The sequence below is a fragment of the Pogonomyrmex barbatus genome, unplaced genomic scaffold (genome assembly GCF_055798465.1).
Source record: "Pogonomyrmex barbatus isolate J1 unplaced genomic scaffold, ASM5579846v1 scaffold6, whole genome shotgun sequence".
Classification (NCBI taxonomy): Eukaryota; Metazoa; Arthropoda; class Insecta; order Hymenoptera; family Formicidae; genus Pogonomyrmex; species Pogonomyrmex barbatus.
The window spans coordinates 343,728-366,641 of record NW_028297160.1 but is presented as its reverse complement, the minus strand read 5'-3'; the positions used below and the strand labels follow the sequence as shown (position 1 = coordinate 366,641).

Sequence of the window (22,914 nt, the reverse complement as noted above, 5' to 3'; positions counted from 1 at the left end):
GAAGCGAGATTGAAGTGAGTGCAATTTGTTGCGTTTCCATTGATTCAAATCTGGTTTACGTCATATTAGGAACGAATTAAGACATCGATGAAAACTAGACTATTGTGATCCTTTTTCGATGTAACTAGGAGTGGAGTCTCTAAAGTAAGGCTGGATCCTCATGCAGACATCGGTATTTTGACAGCGAGCGCTGATTGGTGAAAAACGGATAATAGAGGTTAAATAGTAAAAATTCATTCGTTTTAGCCCTATTACTCATTTTTTACCAATCAACATCTGTATCAAAGCGTTGGTAGAAACTAGAGACTCTTTAGTAAGAATCTGGTCATCAGAAACTCGATTTTGAAGCGTGTTGATTGGTCCGCCATTTTTTCTCTAATTTCAAAGAGGGTAGCTTCAGCGCAAGCGTATGAAATGATGGAACATACATAATTTCAAAAAAACTTACAAAACATATATCGGTTCGAATATTATTCAAGCAGATTTTTCGTAGATTATGACACAATTCTTTTTCTTTAATAAAATCTTAATAAAATTATTTTTAGATTTGTAACGTATGTCTTTATAGAAATCGAATGCTAAAAGGTAGTGATTGATTACTCAACTTAAATATTAAAAGCAATATTATTTTGTGCTTTTAATATTCAAAATAAGTAATTTCTAATATTATATTGGCCAATAATTACATTTTTGTAATAGTGATGTAACATATTAAGTATACAAAAAAGTTCTGAGCTTTAGATTTTATACAACCGAAATAACAATTTAAATTTTATATATCTTCCCGCCCTTTTGCGGTTTTAAAGCGTTGACATTTGACCTTCTAAAATGCTATACAGTTTGGCGTTTGATGCACATAATCTCAAAAATCAGTAGTGTTCATAATAGCAATAACAAAAGAGCATATTCGATTTTCCATCCACTTCGCGTTTCATCTGAAGAAAAATGCTGCTGAAGCCACAATGATTTGTGCTGCATATAGAGAGAACGCTGTAAGTCATACTACATGTAAAAGATAGTATTAAAAATTTCGCTAAGGAGATTTCAGTCTTGAAGATGAACCGTGTGCTGGACGCTCTCAAAAGATTAAAACGGACGAATTGCAAGCACTGCTGGAATATAAACTCTGCGCAAACTGAAAAGGAGCTTGCAGAACAGCTTGGCGTTACGCAGCAAACCATTTCCGTACGTTTACATACGATGGGAAAGGTTTAGAAGGAAGGCAGATGGGTTCGCATGAATTGTCCGAAGACAACAAAAATCGTCGGCGTGACACTGCACTCACTTTGCTTTCAAAGTCCCGGAAAAAAGATTTTCTGTACAAAATCGTTACAGGCGATGAAAAGTGGATTCTTTATGATAACCCTAAACGTAGAAAATCATGGGTTGACACTGGTTAACTTTCGACATCGACGCCAAAGCTCAATATCCATGCCAAGAAGGTTTTGCTCTGTATCTGGTAGGATTGGAAAGGTGTGTTGTATTACGAGTTGTTACAACCGGGTGAAACAATCACGGCAGACCGCTACCAACAACAATTGACCAATTTGAGCGCATTAAAAGAAAATTTACTGGCCAAGGACGTCGTAAAGTGATCTTGTTTCATGACAATGTTCGACTACATGTTGCGAAAGCGACTCAAGACCATATCTTTGCGTTAGACTGGGAACTTCTCCCGCACGCGGCGTGCCCAGACATGGCGCCTTTCGATTACTATCTATTCTGGTCGCTGCAGCATCATTTGGCTGACACACATTTCGTGAGATTTGAAGAGATACGAAAATGCATTGATGACTTTATCGCTTCGAAACCGATGAGCTTCTATCGTCAAGGAATTCGCAAGCTACCCGAAAGATGGCAAAAGATTGTTGATGCAAACGGGGAATATTTCGCTGATTAATATTTTTTTGTTTGTTTTTGAATAAAGATTGAATTTTACAAAAAAAAGCTCAGAACTTTTTTGTACACCTAATATATAAAAATATAAAGAGTACAAATTTATTTAAAAAGTAAATATTAATTAATAATAGTATGCCATAGTTTTACTACTAAAAACTCTATTTTTTAATCGTCCTTTCACGGTAGAGTTAAAACAATTAGATACGCAGCAACCAGGCATTTCCTATAAAATTCATGTAATAATTTGTAATAAACATTGCTTATAAGTTAAAAAATAACGCAAAAATGATACCTCATTATGGATGTAGAAAACTATTGTTAAATTAGAAAACTATTGTTAAACTACAGAAAACTATTATATTATATATTTTTTATTACTTATTGTCACAATGTTATAAAGAACACATATAATGCATTAATAAAAATTTAATGTTTAATATATGAAAATAAGTTATTTGAAAAAATGTTTTATTAATAGTTTGGCGGAAAGAGCATACTCAGCATTTTTGAAACGGGGACATCCCTGGGCCACAAAGATCAACGGCTCGGCCTCGAGCGATAATGAGGAGACAATAGACGTCGTCTTGGAAATCGCCTGAAATGTGCATTTTGTTGCGAGCACTGCAATAGGGACTCTAATCATAACCTGCACAAATGTCGAAAATGTTTCTTTGGAAATTCAAGACTGTAGTAATAAAATATATAATTTTGTAATAACAAAAGATATTTACGATTTAGCTCATAATAATAGCATTATAATAATATTATTGTAGTAATAAAATTTTTGTCATAATTAATATTTTCAAAACTTTCATATGCAGAAAAGTTTTTGATTAAGCAGAAACAAAAATATCCTGATTTACGGTCTTGAATTTCCAAATAAAACATCTTAGACATTTTTGCAGGTTATGATTAGAGACACTACAATCAGAGACTGGCCACTTTTGATTAGTTCGCCATCTTTTGGCTATTCTCATTTATTTTCAAATACATTAACTACATTAACCTTAAGTTGTAATATTATACTTTAAAAACATAAGCGTTTTAAAGGTAATAAAATGTATATATTTATAAAATTTTATTTTACATAATTATATTACTAATTTATTAATATGTATCCTTTAATTTTAACGATTTTAAATTTATTTATTTTTTTTTGGTTTTTTTTCTTTTTTAACACAAGAGCAAAAATTAATATAATACTATTATACTACTCTTATAGAGACACTACAATCAGAGACTGGCCACGACTCTGATCCGCCATATTTTGGCTAAATCCTACGAGAAAGAAAGAAATATACACTATCTCACTCTAACCAATAACATGTTTTAATTAATTGTGATAAATCAATATAAAAAATGGGTGGATGTTCATTTTTTTACTTAAATTTTATTTTATATTGTAATAAAGTTTGTTTATAATAATAATAAATATGTATAATAATCCTTTCTAAAAAAAAGGCATGACATCGATACTTGCAAATTTCGAAATTTTTTTGAAATTTATTGTTGACGCTTTTCCGCGATGAATTCTCTCGCTGCCGTCCCGAGATGGCGTAGAACGGTTAATGGAATTTGGGAAGAGATATCTAGTGTATTTATGTTCAATGGCGATACTGGATACTATATTTTCGGATTGGAACCCGCGACCGAGCGGAAATCGTGGGGAAATATTTTGTTAATATAATAATTATGATATTGTATTGTAAAGTTATGATTGTTGGTATAATTGATTGTGAAATTATGATTCAAAATTATTTAATATAATAGAAAGAAATGATTTCTTGGATTTGAAAGATATCTATTAGATTCGGAAAAAATTAACGGAGACCGACTGGATTTGAACTCGGGATCCCTCGTCTACCAATCCGACACTTAGTCTGCACGACCACGACGGCTCCTCTCTGTTAGTGTTTATATTCCAAATCTCTTTCATGACCGCTTACGGTCGTCTAATTCTTACAGATTATTGTAAAATATTAAATGTAACACGAATAAATAGTTACATTAAAATGATAATAATAAAGAAAACAATAATAATAATAATATAATAATAGTAATGAAAGTATTGCCGTGCGGTGTTCCGTTCGACGCTGCTGAAATTAATCAATATCAATCGATAAGAGTTTGAATAGAGGACCTTGGCAACGCGTCGTTCTCCGACTGTTTTTATAGATTTCACGGCCAGATTCCGCGGTGGCCGGACGCGTTTCTGTACCGTTGTACCGTTGGTTTAATAAAGAGCGAGCTTTTCTTTAAACAGTGTTCTTCCTTTCCGAAAGCGCTCCGTCGAGTATCGCGATCTCGGGAAATAACGCCGCGAACGCGACAGTATTAATGAGAATTATATCGTGAAATATAATGATGAATAAAATAATGCCATAATATCAGAAATACAGGTTTACGTATATATGAATATTTGATTGATGCAAAAGATGAGGGTGGTATAAACTTAATTATATATGAAATGGAAATGCAAATCAGAAAATATTAAATAGGAAAATAATGTGTAAATTCAAAGATATACGAAAGATTAAAGAATATTAATATGTATATATATATATATATATATATATATAAACAGAGATATTAATATTGAACATAGATTGACGTAGATGTAATAATAATACGAATGATATACAACTCAACCAATATAGAAAATATCAAATAGTAATAATAATGAGATACGACGTAAATATGATAATTAAATTCCAAGTTATCTCTGAAATTTATATATGTAATGATATTAAAACGAAAAGGAAATCAATAATACAATATAAGCAGTTCGAATAATATAATACAAGAAAATTAAATAATATAATATAAGAAAATCAGTAGTATAATATAATCAAATTGAATAGTATAATATGAGAAAATCAAATAATATAATATAGGCAAATCAAATAATATTCCAAATAATATTAGAAGCAATGATTACCTTAAATTAGAAGTTATTAAGTTAGAAGTTATTGTTGTAAGTTATTAAACATATTAAAATTTTAATGATTTCCTTTTCCTTTCCTTTTATTTTTCCTTTATAATTATAAGATTTAGCGGGTTGAGACAGTGACTACACTGTCCGACGATTTGGTAATGACTGCCGCGTCTGCGTCCAAGCCGTATCTCTAGGGTAGGGCCCAATGCAAAGGAGAGGGGCAAACAAAGCACTCCTCGACTGAGCATTTTATTTCGTGCTACAATTATTTATGCGAAAATAGGAAAAAATAAATGGAAAAGAAAGAAAGAAAAATAAAGACTCTGGCGGAGGTCTCCGACATAATTCGTGCTCCGCCTGTCTCGGACAAATATACCTTTCTCAAAGAAAGCATCACTCGCCGTTTCACGGATTCCGCTGATCGCCAACTGCAGAAACTACTCAATGAACTCGAGCTGGGTGACAAAAAGCCCTCGCAACTCCTGCGTCAGATGCGCAGCCTCTCCGGAGACAAGGCCTCGGAAGAAATTCTCAGAATCAAGTGACTCTCTCTCCTGCTACCCAACGCTCAGTGCTTTCTGAAAATATTTAGCGCTTCTAACTTGAATGAGCTTGCCGTCGTAGCGGATTATTTATTGGAGGGCAGCAGCAGCTTTTATGTGATGTCCACGTCCCATCCTATTTGTTTTTTGTCGTCAGCCAGACGCAGTCAAGCACACTCAACCAGCCTCGACAGCCTAACAGGTCACCTTTGGGAAATTAAGAGCTCCTGGTGCAGCTCATTTCGCTGATTCGCGAAAGCTCCATTCCAGACCGCTCTCTCCAGCCTCGCACTTCAGCAGTTTCGCTCACGCTTGCGATCAAGAGCCTTCTCGCCTGCGTCAGATCTGCTATTATCATCGGCGATTCGATGCTGCAGCTCAACGATGCACCACATCTTGCTCATTTAAGGCCAGTCAGCCGTCAGAATAGCCATTAAACTAAGCTGACTGTCGGTATCTGAGGCGGCCGTCGACAGCAGCAATAACAGCGCAATCGCCTTGCCTTCTAAGGAACTCCGTGTTTATGACCGGACAACCAACATCAAATTCCTAATTGACTCTTGCTCCGCTGTCTCTTTGGTGCCGAAACGTCTCATCGTCAAACCGCTCAGGCCATCCGATGCACGTTTGTTGCCACAAATGGATCGTTTATTAACACTTTCGGCGAGAAGATCCTGACCGTTGATTTCGGCTTTCGTCGAGGCTTCAATGGATTTTTATAATAGCTGATGTTCAATCGGCCATCATTGGAGCAGACTTCCTCCATCATTATGGCCTAATCCTGGATTTAAAAAAGCGAGTTCTACGGGACGCCCTTATCTCGCTCTCCAGCATAGACAATCTCGCCGTGGCCTCTGTTTTTGGAATCTCTTCTGGTTCACCCGGTCTGCCTTCGGACCCAATCGCATCAAGCTACCAGGCTCAAGGAATTCGAGGATCTTGGCAGAGCCAAGCCTCGCTTTCCATCAGCCTCCACTTATGTCGAACACCACATCGTGACGTCTGGGCTTCCGGTTGCCGAGCGAACTCGCAGACTCACGGGCGAAAAACTCAAAACTGTACGCGAGGATTTCGAACTAATGCTGCACCATGGGATCCGCCCTTCGAACAGTCAATGGGCCAGCCCGTTACACATGGTCGCCAAAAAAAGGATGGTTGACGTGCTACGGATGACTATAGACGATTGAATGCCCAGACGGTGCCTGACAGGTATCCAATTCTTTGCATTGATGACATATTTCAACGTCTTCATAAAAGCATCTTTTCCATAACTCTGGATCTTGAACAAACCTACTTCCAGATTCTGGTCGCTCAAGCTGACATAGCCAAGACAGCCGTCATCATATCTTTCGACCTTTTCGAGTATCTGGGTCTGTCTCTTGATCTACAAAATGCCACGCAGACATTCCAGAGGCACATGGACAATATCTTTAGAGGATATGACTTCGTCAGCTGTTATATTGACGATGTCATTATCGTCTCCTCGCACGAGAAATATCTGCATCATCTCAGGACGGTGTTCGAGCTGTTGCGCTCCTAACAACTAACTGTCAACTGGAGCAAGTGCCAAATTGGACAGGAAGAGCTGAATTACCTTGGCTATACATTCAACTCTCAAGGATTCAGGCCTCCAATTGAGCATATTGAAGCCATTCTGGCGTACCCAAAATTAAAAACTGTTTCAGATCTCCGTCGTTTCTTGGGGCTGATCAACTACTACAGACAAATTATTTCAAACGCTGCTCAGCTACAAGCTCCACTTTGTGTCTTTCTACGCAAAGAAGAAAGACAAGCGCAAGATTTCTTGGACAACCGAGTCCGAAGCAGCGTTTCAAGCCTGCAGATCTGGCCTTGGCTCGGCTACATACTCTTCATATCTCTCGCCTTCAGCTTCGCTATGGCTCACCACCGACACCTCGGACTCTGCGTGGAGGACCAACTCTACTCCGTACCATCCTTAATCGAACAGAATTATCGAGTGTTGGCACAGGTCCCTGAAGGCGATGTGCATACCATGGCCACAATTATTGCCTACTGTTCCGCTTGGCCTTTGCATTGCCGTCAAAGAGGATCTCCAGGCCTTCCCGGCTGAGCTACTCTTCGGCACGTCTCTCCGCATTCCGGGTGAGTTTTTTCATTCAAGATCTCAGAGCTGATCCACAGGAATTTCTTCCAGTTCTCAGGGATCACATCAGGTCAATCAGACCCACGCCCACGGCCCACCACACCAGGTCACGCCACTTCGTCCTCCTAACTATGTGCACCTACATGTTCAAACTGATGGACGCGGTGAAGAAGCCCCTGGAGCCGCCCTATACCGGTCCGCACCCGGTTGTCCGGAGACTCAATAACAAGGTCTTCGTCATCCTTGTCAATGGAGTGGAGAAGATAGTCTCAGCTGATTATCTCAAGCCAGCTTATGATGACATCTACATTAGAGCCAGCGCATCTTCCTAATCAGCAGCCAGTGCCTCAACAATCAGCATCCACAGCTTCTGCTAAAAGGATACATTTTTCGTGCCCTTCGTCTCCGGCGAAGGCCACTGAGAGGGGAATGGCTGTGGCGCCCTTGCCACCTACTTTCGCTCCGTCGCTTGACGCGTCCGCCGCCAGGCGCCACCATCCATCAAGGAAGCAGACGCTTATACCATGACCAGTGTGGTAACTTCCGCCTTCTTCCCCGTCAGCCACATTGCATCAAGCGGCCATTATATATCTCTTCGTGCCAGCCATCAGACAGCCACACGTCTAGCGAAGGGAGAGAGAGAGAGAGAGAGAGAGAGAGAGAGAGAGAGAGAGAGAGAAACCCAGGACCATCGCGGTCATCCGTGTCGTGCGTGACTGCGCCCTGTGTAGTGTTGAATGTAGCGTACGTGCTGGGTTCTGTGCTGTGTCGCGATCTTGTCTGTGTCATGCGACCACGTGCGGCGTTCCGCACTTGCGCCGGGTGTTCGCCACTCTTCTCGCTCTTCGTGCGCCTTCACCTCTCTCGCCTGCGCGCTAGTGTCCGTTCTTTCTCTCTCGCTTGTATGTAACCGGCTTTCTCGCTCTCTTTCTCGTTCGCATGTGTGCTGCCTCTTTCTCATTCGCGTGTGTGCTGCCTCTTTCTTGCTCGCGTATGATTCGTCGTTTTTTTTCTCGCTCGCGTGTGATCGGCTATGTGATTCTCTCTCGCTCGCTCGCGAGTGCTTTATCCGCGATCAGCGTACGTTTTTTCCGCGTCTCATGTTCTGCGTTTCTCTTTCGCGTGCGCTCCGTTTTATCTGCGTCTGCGTTGCATTTCGTTCTCGTCCGCGCTGCGGATTGTTGTCATTCGTTTGCGTCGCGTTTTTTAGTCTTAATCTGCGTTCTGCGTGCGGTAGCTGCCCGCGATCTCCTGCGTTTTCGCGAGCGTTTCGCGCGGCGTGCGTTCTCAGGCGCTCCGTTGTTTCTTTCGCGAGCGATCTTTTCAACGTTCTTTTTCCTATTTTTCTCTTGTGTTCCAGTGTTTCTAGTCTCGAATATTCCTTCGCGTCCGCGGTGCCCTTGCTGGCATTGTACGTTCCGCAAAATAACATCTTGTCACGCGCGTTCCTCGTGTTCGCGGTGCCTTTGTTGGCATTGTACGTTTTCGATTTCTTTTGTCTTGTGATATAAGCCGTGTAAATATCGCGTTCGCGTTTTTGTTTGTCAAACAGTTGAATGTTCTGGATATTATTTTCCGTTATCTGTTGAAATAAACGAGACCGAGTCAGAATTTCGCGAGTCGCTGGCGACGATCAAACTTCAAATCGTGATGGTAAAACTTAGTTTGCCTTGCAACCTTCCTGCTTCTCCGACTTTTCAGGGACCAGCCAATTTGTACGAAGAGCAACTTTTGTCTGCCATGTTTTAGCTATTCCCATTTATTTTCAAATACATTAACTACATTAATCTTAAATTGTAATATTATCATTTAAAAACATAAGCGTTTTAATGGTAATAAAATATGTATATTTATAAAACTTTATTTTACATAATTATATTACCAATATAATTATATTACCAATTATTAATATATTTACCATTTATTAATATATTTTCTTAAATTTTAATGATTTTAAATTTATTACCGTTTATTTATTTATTTTTTTTATTTATCTTTTTTTTCGCTATTTATCTTTTTTAATATAAGAGCAAAAATTAATATAATACTATTATACTACTATTACACTATAATATTTTTAACTTTTTGATACACAATTGTCAAAATAATCCTATAAAATTAATATAATGACAATTATTTACAAAGTTAGCGCAGCGAAAGAACCCATCGCGAAAAAGTAACAATAAAACTTCACAAACCTCACAAAGAAAGGATTCATTTGTACCCAACATTTACGACCAATATTTTACAATCATAAAGCTCGATGTTTCGGATCTCTCGGGAAAACTTTCATGACATGACTTTTCTTTGAAGAATTATTACAAAATGATGCTGAACATCCACTCATTTTTTGTATTGATTTATCACAATTAATAAATTTATACTATATTTTGCAATTTTAGTATCTCTATTATTTAATAATATATTATCACGCTTTCCACGTGTTTAATACACATGCACAATACATCAATGCATACTCAAAATAAAAAATATCGCTATCAAAATATGTTATTAGTTAGAGTGAGATGGTGTATATTTCTTTCTCTCTCATAAGATTTAGCTAAAACATGGCGGATCAGAGTCGTTGTCAGTCTCTTATAGTGTCTCTAGATGCGACCATAAAGGTGAATTTTCATTGAGCGCGTCGCGTCACGAATTGACCAATCAAAATATTTCATTTTATTGTATCATTTGTCGCGCGACTCTTTGCACAACGCATCGGTTAGATTACTCGATATTCTAGAGATAAAAGAGTTCCCAACAAGGAGAAAATGAATTCCAAATTACGTACGTTTATAATTCTACAAACACAAATTAAAGAAATAACACTTGAATTAAAATAATATATTTGTATATGTATGTAAATATATATATACATATACATTTTTAAGGGTGCTTCCAATCTTAAGATATTTATTTCGCACAAATTAATATATATACAGAGATAGAGAGATTATGTTTATGTACGATTTTACTTTGATATTAGGTTAGTGCTTGCTCATGTGTTGCGTTGATTTGCGGCAATGCGGCGGCGGCGACGCATTCGATATAGAATAAGAAATGACGCTATCTTTAAATTTATTTCGCGTCACATCGTAACGCAATGGATGACGCGAGATAAATTTAAAGATATCGTTATTCTTATTCACATTACGTCACCGCATTGCCGCATTGCCGCAACACATGAGCGAGCTACATCGCTCATGTGTTACTAACCTAATATCAAAGTAAAATCGTACATAAATATAACCTCTCTATCTCTGTATATATATATTTATATAATACATATATATATTTATATAATACATATATAATTTATATATATATATATATATAAATTTGTGCGAAATAAATATCTTAAGATTGGAAGCATTCTTAAAAATGTATGTGTGTGTGTGTGTGTGTGTGTGTGTGTGTGTGTGTGTGTGTGTGTGTGTGTGTGTGTGTGTGTGTGTGTGTGTGTGTGTGTGTGTGTGTGTGTGTGTATACATATTATATATATTTACATTTACATAAATATATTATTTTATATAATATATATATTACATAATATATTAATATATTATTTACATTTACATTTACACAAATATATTATTTTAATTCAAGTGTTATTTCTTTAATTTGTGTTTGTAGAATTATAAACGTGCGCGATTTGGGATCCATTTTTTCTTTCTTGTTGGGAATCTTTTTGTCTCTAGAATGTCGAGCAATTTAACCGATGCGTCATGCAAGGAGTCGCAAATGATATAATAAAATGAGATGTTTTGATTGGTCAATTCGTAACGCAAACGGATGACGCGTGACTCAGTAAGAATTCACCTTAAGCCTGGATGTAGACACTAGCGCTTTGACACAAGTGCTGATTGGTGAAAAATGAGTAATGAGGATAAAACGGCGAATGAATCTTTACTATTTACCCCCATTATCTGTTTTTCATCAATCAGCGCTTAGTGTCAAGGCGCCGGTGTTTGCATGAGGATCCAACCTAAGAACTCGTGACTGCTATTTGAGTTTTCTGGTCCTGATCAAACTTGTTTCTACTCTATTGATTCCTTTCTATCTATGATCAAACAGGTCGTGCAAACGTGGTCTGGTTAGTTCACATCTAATGCATAAAAAATAATACGAAGAATACAAAATGGTAAGAAATTTTGTGTTTTTTTGCATGCGAACATATGTCACGATTTTTCCACTACGATTTTTGTTGTTAATTTGATACTCGCGTGCTCAATTTCATCATGAAAAGTCAGGATCTATGCTATTAACCTGTATGACCTCGGTAAACGCATTTGCAAACGTCTTCCCAAATGATCTTTTAGATTATTTTAATGTATCATTTTTCGGTAACAGCCACGATAATTTTTCATTTCAGTAATATTTACAAGAAAACGCATTTATGTAGTATTTGTCATGTAGTACCCATCATTCCTCGACAGCATGTACACGTGTTAGAATGGCATATCCGGTACAATCCGCCATTGCAACTGATTCCGCGTATGGAATACGAATAATACCAGATGTTAGGATTGTCGAATAATAAGCCGATATAAGTTGAATTATTATGAATGAGCGTAATTTTAGAAAAGACTAATGATATACCTAAACGAAAGTGACTTACATTTGTAATCATAGCTATCAACATTTATAACATTGTTATATAGTATTGCAAACATTGAAAAAAATTTCTCTTGTGTTTAATTTTAAATGTTTTTAGATTTTTAGGTTGAAAAATTAAACTATCTTTTTCTTTATGCTGGGAAATGTTATATATAGAATAGTCAAATTTATTTTTCATTTTTTCTTTTAAATAAATCTTTTATATGAAATGAATTTCTGAAAAAAATTTTTTCTTGACAAAACGAAATCAATCAATTTTATAATCACAAGTTAGATTTGAAGTTAGATTTATTTCTTTTAATTAATATCAATTAGAACATTAATAACAGAATCATGAACCTTTCAGGATATAATAGTAAAGGAGTATATAAATTTAATACATAGTTATATATAGTTACATGTGAATCAAGTTAATTTATAATGATCTGCGCTGTTTTATTAAATAATTGTTTTATTAATTCACACAATAACAAATAAAATGGAACATTTTAAGCTTAATTATAGATTAACAATAATAAAAAGTTAAGGTCATAGATCAAGCAGATTGACAATATACGTGTTTATAAACTATTGGAAAATAAATCAGATGAAAAAAAATAATGGTTTCAGGCTATATAGAGTCTTTTTCAGCAGAATTAATAATCGATCATATAAATTATATGAAATTATTAATTGTAAAAAACTTATGTATCCTTAAAAATACAAAATTCGATTGGAGATCATATGAATACACATATGAATTACAAGGAGACCACATTTAGATCAAAATTGATACATTGCAAATATAAAATTATAAATAAATAACAGTTTTGTCCTAAAATAATGAAATAATTGAGTTAATAGTCTGAATAAAAAGTAGATGATTGATATATGAACTTTCTAATAAGAAATGTGATCGCTTTCTCATTTGAATTTATTTTTTATTTTTAATGTTGAACGAGGAATGGTTTCATGTAAATTTAAACTACATATTTGGATTCTATGTTTCTTATTGAAAAGTTATTTATAAATCTTATGCAAATAGCGAATTGCAAATTGTATATAGTCTAGTATACAGAATATCCTATTTTAAATGATGAATATCAGATATTTCTTAAACAATATATTTTAAAGAAAAATGTTTTACGTAAAAGTTATAGAATTTCAAATAATTTTCTACATGATTACAATATTGTTTCATTCATGGATGGCGCTATTATGAAGATCTTTTATGATTGTCGTCTTTTAAAATGAATATATATATTTATATATTTTTTACATAATATGATTTCTTTAATCATTTTAGATAAAAAGTATTAAGGTACAAATGTGAAGAAGTTGATAGTTTATGAGATATTTTATATTCTGGCATATTCTAACACATACACACACACACACACAAAACAAAATATTTCTTAAGGATTCTGACTACTCAGCTAAGAACTCTGCTTTGGTGGTAGCGACACAGCATCACGGAAAAATTAGAGTTATTCATCCTTGTTCATCTTATTTTTGTTCTTGAGGCCTGTTCTTTTTGATTGAACTGGTTGTATTAATTCACAGTTTATCTTTCTTACACTGGAAGAAGAAAGCTAAACTCTGAATTAGTGCAGCTAGTTCAGCTAAAAAAAACAGGCCTTTAGTTATTTTTATATTAAGTGACGTGTTGACAACGAAATTGTTTATTGCACCTAATTTCATTATTATGTGCATAACTTTTTCTTTAAAGCAACTTGTATCTTCTTTATATCAATTAATTTGTCTCAATTTTCTATATATAAAAGTATTAAGATACAGTTATCAAAAAATGAATAGTTTATGAAATATTTTATATTTTATATCTGAACATGTGAGAATAAAATGTAAAATGTATCATAACCTATCATAAACTATTAGATTTTCTACATTTGTATCTTAACTTTTTTATCCAAAATAACTAAAAGAATCATATTATGTAATAAAAAAATGTATGTACAAAAATGTATGATTTTGTTTAAAAAAATGTATGATTTTGTTTCAAAAAATGACTATAAAAAAGTTTTGACGCCATTTGCAAATGAAGAAATATCGTAGTCTTTTTGAAACTCTATAATTTTTGAAATATTTTTCTTTAAAATGCATTGTTCAAAAGATATATGAGATTGTTATTTAAAATGTATCATAACCTATCATAAACTATTAGATTTTCTACATTTGTATCTTAACTTTTTTATCCAAAATAACTAAAAGAATCATATTATGTAATAAAAAAATGTATGTACAAAAATGTATGATTTTGTTTAAAAAAATGTATGATTTTGTTTCAAAAAATGACTATAAAAAAGTTTTGACGCCATTTGCAAATGAAGAAATATCGTAGTCTTTTTGAAACTCTATAATTTTTGAAATATTTTTCTTTAATGACACCCTGTATGTTCACTTAAATTTCATCAGTTAATCAGTTAATCAGTAAATTTGCTTATATTATAATAACATATCTCTTTTTAGTCGTTATCAACGGCGCGACCACTCATTACGGTGTATACTGACAAGAATGAAGCATCAGGTGATGTGATTTCCCTGCCATCTGTCTTCAAGGCACCGATACGACCTGATATTGTAAATGTCGTTCATCAGTTAATTTCTACTAATAGAAGACAACCTTATTGTGTTTCTAAAGAAGCTGGTAAGTATTAATATTGTACATGCATGATTTGATATATATGCTTATGTATCAGGTATATTTGAATAATATTCATATACAAATAACAATTGAGTGCATAAAGTTAAATCTTTCCATTTCACATAGGTCATCAAACTTCGGCGGAATCATGGGGTACCGGACGTGCTGTGGCTCGTATACCTCGTGTACGTGGTGGTGGTACTCATCGTTCTGGTCAAGGTGCCTTCGGTAATATGTGCCGTGGTGGACGTATGTTTGCACCTACCAAGTCATGGCGACGCTGGCATCATCGTGTCAACGTTAACCAGAAACGTTACGCTCTTGTTTCTGCCATTGCTGCTTCTGGTGTCCCTGCACTTGTGCAGTCTAAAGGTCTTTTTTTACACTTTTTTTTTTATTAAAGAAAACGAGTATAATTTTTTTAAGAGCAATATTTTGGTATTGCATTTTACCAAAAATCAAGTTACGATATTTACATTATTTTTTACATATTTTAATTCGAAACAAGTTTTTTCGTGTTTAGATAATGGAAACTTACATTCTAGCATTTTTGTTCTTGATTTGCTACTAATCAATTATAATAATCCTGATATATTTGTTTTAAAAGTAATTTATGTATTTTATAAGTAAAATGGATAAATTGTAATTAACATTATATTTTTGTATTGTATATAGGACATTTAATTCAGGAAGTTCCGGAATTTCCGCTGGTCGTTTCCAATAAAATCCAAGAATACACGAAAACTAAACAGGCTGTTATTTTCTTGAGACGCATCAAGGCCTGGAATGATATCCAAAAAGTATTTATTTTTAAGTTTAATTTCTTAAAATCTTTAAAATATCCTTTACTATTTTATGTCATATCCTTATGCACCAATGAATGTCCGCATTTTTGCTAAATAAAACTTAGCTCAGATGCTCCTGACAGGTGCTAGAGAAATATGGTATTCAGGCGTTCTTTACTAGTTGATTTGCTTTTATTAGTAAAGGGTATGAATTACCAAATAGTTTCTCTTATATTTTTGATTTGTGATTGCTCGTGTGATTTATTTTGTTGATTAATATTATCTTATTTTTTATTTTATCTCTAATTTCATTTTAAAAAATTCTAATGTATGAATAAGTGTTTTATATTTTAACTACAACTTTAATTTTATAATTAATATATAATACACTCACGAATGTTTCTGATTTAAATTATAAGTTTTTTTTTAAATATTGAATCAAGTTATTTTTCATTACATCTTTTTTATCTTTCATTAGGTATACAAGTCTCAACGTTTTCGTGCTGGTAAAGGTAAAATGCGTAATCGCCGACGTATTCAGCGACGTGGACCTTTGATTGTATATGGTCATGATCAAGTAAGCAGTTTTTCTTTTTTTAATATATTTAGCAACTTAATTTAGATATTTGAAAAATATTTTAATTTGAAGCCCCCCCTCCCTCCCTGAATAGTCACTGGCCATATTAGAATCGTGACATATTAGAATCATGACATATTAGAATCATGATCATAGGTGAGAAATGACACAGGCTGCGTTCTTCATTACGAATACTGATGCTATGACGTCATACAAGTGTACTGTGGGTATCGGGTATCCGTTTTAACTTTATGTACTTTCTGACTGTTGCGAAGTCATAAAACGGAACGCGATACAATACACTTTTACAGTACAATACAGTTTTATTTTTGTTTTACATTTAATCTCTATATACAATAATAGCAATAAAACCATAATTGCATTAGTTACAAATTTATTAAAAGATGTCATAAATACAAGTAATTCGAAATGTCATAAATACAAGTAATTATATTATGAATATATTTTTAAAAAAATTACAAATCTTAAATGATTAAACACAGACAAGCATTATATTATATTTGTGTTAACTTATAAATTTTATATACATTTTACAAATACGTGTATGATAGAATTGACTTTCAAGATCAAAATTGAATTAATAAATTTTAATTGAAAATAATTCTTATTCGGTCAGCTGGATATGATTATATTTTTTGTGATTTTATATAAGCATAATCAATCAGCAATGTTTACCTTTGATTTACCTTTGTTTACCTGGTCTGTTTATTTAAGTTGTATTTAATATCTGATCGTAAAAAATAACTGATTTTAGCACTTTCAAAATTAATTCATGTTCTATTTTAAAATGTAATCAATTTGCGTAGTAAATTGATATGAAAAATTAGTGATGTGTTCAATGAAATGAAATAAAATAAAAATAAAATTCATAGAATAATGAATTTTTTATCGTAGAATGTTTGATGAATTTAATCTTTGACCGGTGAATATTTTGAAATGGATTATTAATTAATTTTGAAAATGTTAAAAATATGCTACTTTTGACGATTTCAGATAATAAACACAGCTAGATAAACAGATTAAATGTAAATTGTTGATTTATTCCTATATTGTATTGTAGTAATCAAAAATTAACATTTCTTTTATATTTTCATCATAATTTTTTAATAAATTTGTAAATAATCTATATTTATATAATAATTTTTCTTATTTAGACCCATATATTCTGCAGATTTAAAGTTTGACTTTTCGCTAAATTTTATCTTAAAAATTTAATCTTAAAAATTTGTATATGCTCTTATATGCTCTTTCAGCATCTTCTATGCTTACTTTTACATTGTAAGCCTTATTTTCTTCGATGTCGAGCAACGTAATCTCAGTTTTCATGGAAGCAGCCATCTTAACTACTGCGAGTGCTTTACCTCGCTGATCGCAGTAATCGCAACAGAAAGTTACATTAAAATTAGTAACGTCACATACTTCTAACGATACTTTTGCAGTGCACTGCCACCTATATCGGAACATTATCTTTAGTACTGATAGTACTTGCAGTGAATAATAGAACGCAGCCACAGTGAAATTTATGACGGTAATTTTAGACAAATAAAGAGATATTTGACTAAAATAACATCTGATATGGCTTTAGGATACCTGTGAAAATGGGCAGCTGCTATCCTTTCCCTTCGTGATAGTCAATAAATAGCTGTAAAAGACATGTGAAATGAAGCCTATTCAGGCAGAAAACACGATTTGACAGCTGTTGAAAGAAATGGAAAAAATGCTTTTATATATAATGTCCGACGATAATTTTAGCTGCCGCCCATTTTTACGAATCTGGTAAGTATGAAATACATCATATCTGTACGATTAAGCACATAATAACGAAAATAACCGAAAAAAAATTTCGTTGTTCGCATGTTGTATAAAGATGAACAAGGATATATGAGCTATTTTTCATCGCGACGGTTATGTCGCTACCGTCAGCGCGGTTCTTCACTGAGTACTCACGAATCTTAAATAAATTTATTCACAAATATGCACATATGAATTTAATCATTAAATATATAAATATGAATATTAATATATATGAATGTGTTTATATATTTAAAAATCGAAGATTTTAAACACTAGAACATATATATATATATATATATATATATAAAAGAGACATTTTTGATCACGGCTGGATCTTAATACCTAATAATTTTGAATTTATATATATAGAATATTCCGCGAATTCTATTTAAACTATTTCCACTTTTCAAATAAAAGAAAATATTTATATAAATTGCATGGTTTCGAGAGAGGAGTAATAAAATTAGTTACAAGTGAAAACATAGAAGAGATTTGAAAGTCTATTATTTTATAGGAAAATTACTTTTTTACTCAGCATATATTTTATAAACCGTACATAATAGCGAAATATTTCTGTAATTTCCTATCTATTCTTGATGTTTTTTTGTATAATGTATGTACTATTATGTTTTTTCTTGAATCTATTGGTATCGTATTCTCTCTCTATCTGTCTCATCATTTCTTAGTATCTCTTTTCTGTAAAGCTTTCCAAGCATATTTTTAAGATACCATTGGAATCCTATCTATTTCTACTGTCTATTTTCTTCATTACTCCTGATTTCCGTTTTTTTTTTCTATTTCATTATCTTTTTGATCCTCCAATTTCTCTATTTTTGTCGCCTTGTTCGTTTCCATTCCTCTATTCCTAATAGTTACATGAAATGTTTCATTTGTTTTTCCCGATGTTATTTTCTTTCTCGATTTTTCTATTCTTTTTTTATAATTTCTAAACTTCTACTTTTCTTGCATTTCTTTTATCTTTTCCTTTTTCTTTATAAACCTTTCCCTATTTATTTTGTCTTTCCTCTATTTCCTATAAATTTTTTGCATTTTTTTAGTACGATTTCTGCATTAGTGCAGTTTTCCAATTTTTGTTCTCCAATTTCTTTCTGTTTATTTTTATCTTCTTTTTAACCATTGTTCCCTAATTTAATCCTTTGCCATTTCTTCTCTATTTCTTCTTTTGATCTTCTTGTCCTTCCTTTTAGCTTAAATCCTTCGTTATTTTCTTATACTTTTGTATTATATTTTTATCTTTGTATTATATTTTTGATAACCAATTCTTCTCCACGTTTTTATCTGTTACTTATCCTCTTTCAAGTATCAAAAAATGAGTTATGAAATAATTTACATTTTATATTTAGAATATACCAGAATAAAGTAAGAAATATCTCGATTATTATCGTAAACTATCGAGTTTTCGATAAATATATTTCAACACTTATATTCTAATTAAAGACTAATTAAAGAGAAATCATTGCATAATAAAAAAATATTAATTTAAAAAATGGCGATCATAAAAAAAAAATTTGACAATATCCTTCTGCAAATCAATATTGTAATCATGTGGCTTCCTTGAACCATACAACTTTAAAACTAGATTTTGTTATCTCATTTGAGATATTCATTGCATTTGATCAAAATGAGACATCTTGTATGAATTTCATATCCTTTGTTTTTATCACCAATTTATTCCGTATTTTTTAATGGAACGTTAGTTAAACTCTCTCAGAATCGTGAGAACTGGCTTTATCTGTACAAATTGTATTAAAGATAATTTCTAATTTTTCTAGGGCATTCGTAAAGCATTTCGCAACATCCCTGGCGTCTCTCTGATGAATATCAATAAAATGAATTTACTGAAATTGGCACCCGGCGGTCATGTCGGACGTTTCGTAATATGGACAAAATCTGCTTTTGAACAATTGGACGCTCTTTATGGAACCTGGCGTAAAGAGTCTCAACTAAAAAAGGGGTATAATTTGCCATTCCCTAAAATGGCTAATACGGATCTGTCCAGACTCTTAAAGTCTGAGGAAATCCGTAAGGTCTTGAGAGCTCCAAGGTAATTAGGAAGAAATAATTTTGTGTCCTAACAATGAAATTTGTAGACATACTTTTTTAAATTTAACAGTACTGTAAAAAGAAAGAGTAACACTTTAATATGCACAAGTTAAATTCAAATAAGTTATGAATTAACTTAGTTAAACTACATAAAATAATATGTAGTTTTTATTTTTTCTCTCTTTTCATCTGTATGATTATGATAATGTTTATATTCATGTTATTAAAAATGATTAATAATTTTAAACACTCGCACGCGCGCGCGCGCATATGTGATCCGCGATTTATGTTATAAAATTTATTATTTATAATAAATATTACAGGAAGAAAGTGGTACGTAGAGTGAAAAAATTGAACCCCTTGACCAATACGCGGGCTATGTTGCGTCTCAATCCTTATGCTGCGGTCTTGAAACGTGCTGCTGTTCTCACTGCACAGAAGCGCCAACGCGAGAAAGATGTTCTTCTTGCTGAAAAACGAGGTGTAAGTTCAATATATTTTACATTTTTTTTTTTATTCACGTTTTGAGATTACGCATTTTGTAAGTATAAACTATAGGATTTTTAAAAACAAAAACATGGTAAATAGGCCTCAGTGTTAAAAAAAAAATATCAATAATAGAGCATAATGATCAAAAAGCAAATGTTACTGTTAAAATAGCTATATTAAATCAAATCATGAACATTAAATAATATGAAACAAACATTTCGACCATACGACTTGGTCATCTTCAGTGTTAAAATTAAAAATTTTAAATTATAGGAACAATAATTACGTGAAAAATCTATTGAATCATTGCAAAAACTCTGAGATAGTCCACCAATTAAGTAGCCACATCTCGTAGGGAAAGTCGTGATATTTGTATCTATTATGAAAAAATTGGGATAACATTATGTCGCTTGTTTACTGATATCTGACTTCATATTTCCCGTCACTCCATTAAGCTTTTCTCATCTCGCAGGTATTTTTATTTTTATTATTTTATTTATTTTTATAAAATAAATTTTATTTATTTTATAAAAATAAATAAAATTAATTTTTATTTTTATTTTTACTTTTATTTTATTTTATTGTTATTTTATTTTTATTTTATTCTTGTTGTTATCGTTATCTTCATTTTTATTTCAATTTTATCGTTAACGACTACTTGAAAGAAATTTTTTATAATTATTGTTTTTTAAAAAAAGAACATTTAATATGGTTTATTTTATTAGTATTGTAAATCGGAGATTTATTCTTTTGTAATTTAATGGATTAGTATTGTAAATCGGAGATTTATTCTTTTGTAATTTAATGGAAATTCCTTCATGCTACATGCAAATATTACAGCTTTCCTTGCGAAATGTGGCTACTAATTGAATTATTTTTTCTGCTGACTGAGATTCCTTTTATACTTAACTACATTTAAAATCTATGGAACGAGATCACAATCGACAAGAATTTGAACATGCATTAGGTCGTTCAAACTTTTGTTATCTGCAAATTTCATGTACTTCTATGTGTTATGTTGCTTTAAAGTTTTGCGATGAATCAATAGATTTTTCATATAATTTAAGATTTTATTTTATTTTTAATTTTAACACTGAAGATGACCGAATTGTATGGTTAAAACGTTTGTTTTATATTATTTAATGTTCATGATTTGATTTAATATAGTTATTTTAACAGCAACAATGTTTGTTTTCTAGCCTTTATGCTCTTGTTTTAGATATTTGTTTTTTATAGGATTTTTTTTATATAAAACAAATTTTATATTATAAGGTGAACTCTAAATTATTATATAAAATTATCTAAAATTATCTAAAATTAAATAAAAAATTGATCTGAAATTTGAACTTTTTGATGTAAAATTAACTGCTATACATTTAGTACATATAAATTATAAAAATTTATAAAGAGTAACCGTAAAAACCGGCCAAAAATCCCATTTTGCATCCCTCGAATTTGGAATTGAAATCGATGCTAAATGATTATCATAACACATTAATCCTCTAAAAGTTTCAAATTGAGCAAACCTTTCATTGCCGAGATTATAAGCTGTTGAAGTCGGCATTAAGTTTCAACTCAAAGTAGGTCATTGCATATTTTTCACACGAATCATTCCGAGGTTATGACTGATAGGGAAAAATGTTACAAACAATAGTTGTATACGAAATTTTGATTTATTGATTGTTTTCATATATTTTGCAGGTAAAATTGCCGAAGAAAACATCAAAAGCCATCGGTCTTCTGGCAAGGAGGAAAGAGCAATTGACTAAATATAAGAAGATTACAAAGAAAACTATGGTGCAAACTAAAGCTGAAAAGGATACTGGAAAAACTGCTTCCAAGCAGCAAGCTAAAAAGTAAACAACAAGCATTAATATCATCAACATTATTGTTTACTCATAATTTTTATCTCTGTCTTTAAATAAAAGATGGAAATAATTTTCAAGTATTTTCTTAATTTTTTTTTATATTTAATCCTATGATAAACCATCCTTATTTACAGTCTTATGCCTAATTCCTTCAATTCTTTTCATGTTTAGAAACGTTTAACAGAAAGTATATATAAAAAGAAACAAATATGAATCTATTTATTTACAATGTTATATTATTACAATAATCCGCAAATTCAGATTTAAACAGAATTTGCAAAAAGCAACATTTAAGCTATTAGTATATAATTATATAAAGCTTTATATAATTACATTGCAGCTTTATATAATTATATTAGAAAAAATTAAAAAATCGATATATAAATGTAACAAGAAACTTTCTTATTATAGTTAAGTCTATATGACTTATTGCTAAAAATAACTGATGAACAATACATAAAAAGATAAGTTCGGATGATATTCATAATCGATTCTTATATTTATAATCGTTTTAGGGATAAATTTCACTTAACGGATAAAAATGTATCTTTTGCATA

General features: G+C 32.3%; 1 protein-coding gene and 1 long non-coding RNA gene across 2 annotated transcripts; both read left to right on the top strand.

Annotated features, from left to right (window-relative positions):
- The first annotated feature begins 11,481 nt into the window (after positions 1-11,481).
- On the top strand, positions 11,482-22,437 carry RpL4 (ribosomal protein L4). The gene is made up of 8 exons (XM_011640985.3): positions 11,482-11,642; positions 14,585-14,762; positions 14,886-15,131; positions 15,435-15,559; positions 16,023-16,121; positions 19,730-20,001; positions 20,324-20,483; positions 22,191-22,437. Exons 1-8 carry the CDS (start codon positions 11,640-11,642, stop codon positions 22,347-22,349), a joined length of 1,242 nt encoding a protein of 413 aa, XP_011639287.2. The 5' UTR covers positions 11,482-11,639; the 3' UTR covers positions 22,350-22,437.
- Positions 16,128-19,429, top strand: LOC148935039 (uncharacterized). The gene is made up of 2 exons (XR_016140708.1): positions 16,128-17,670; positions 17,728-19,429. It is a non-coding gene; the product is annotated as an uncharacterized LOC148935039 (long non-coding RNA).
- Positions 22,438-22,914: the final 477 nt, after the last annotated feature.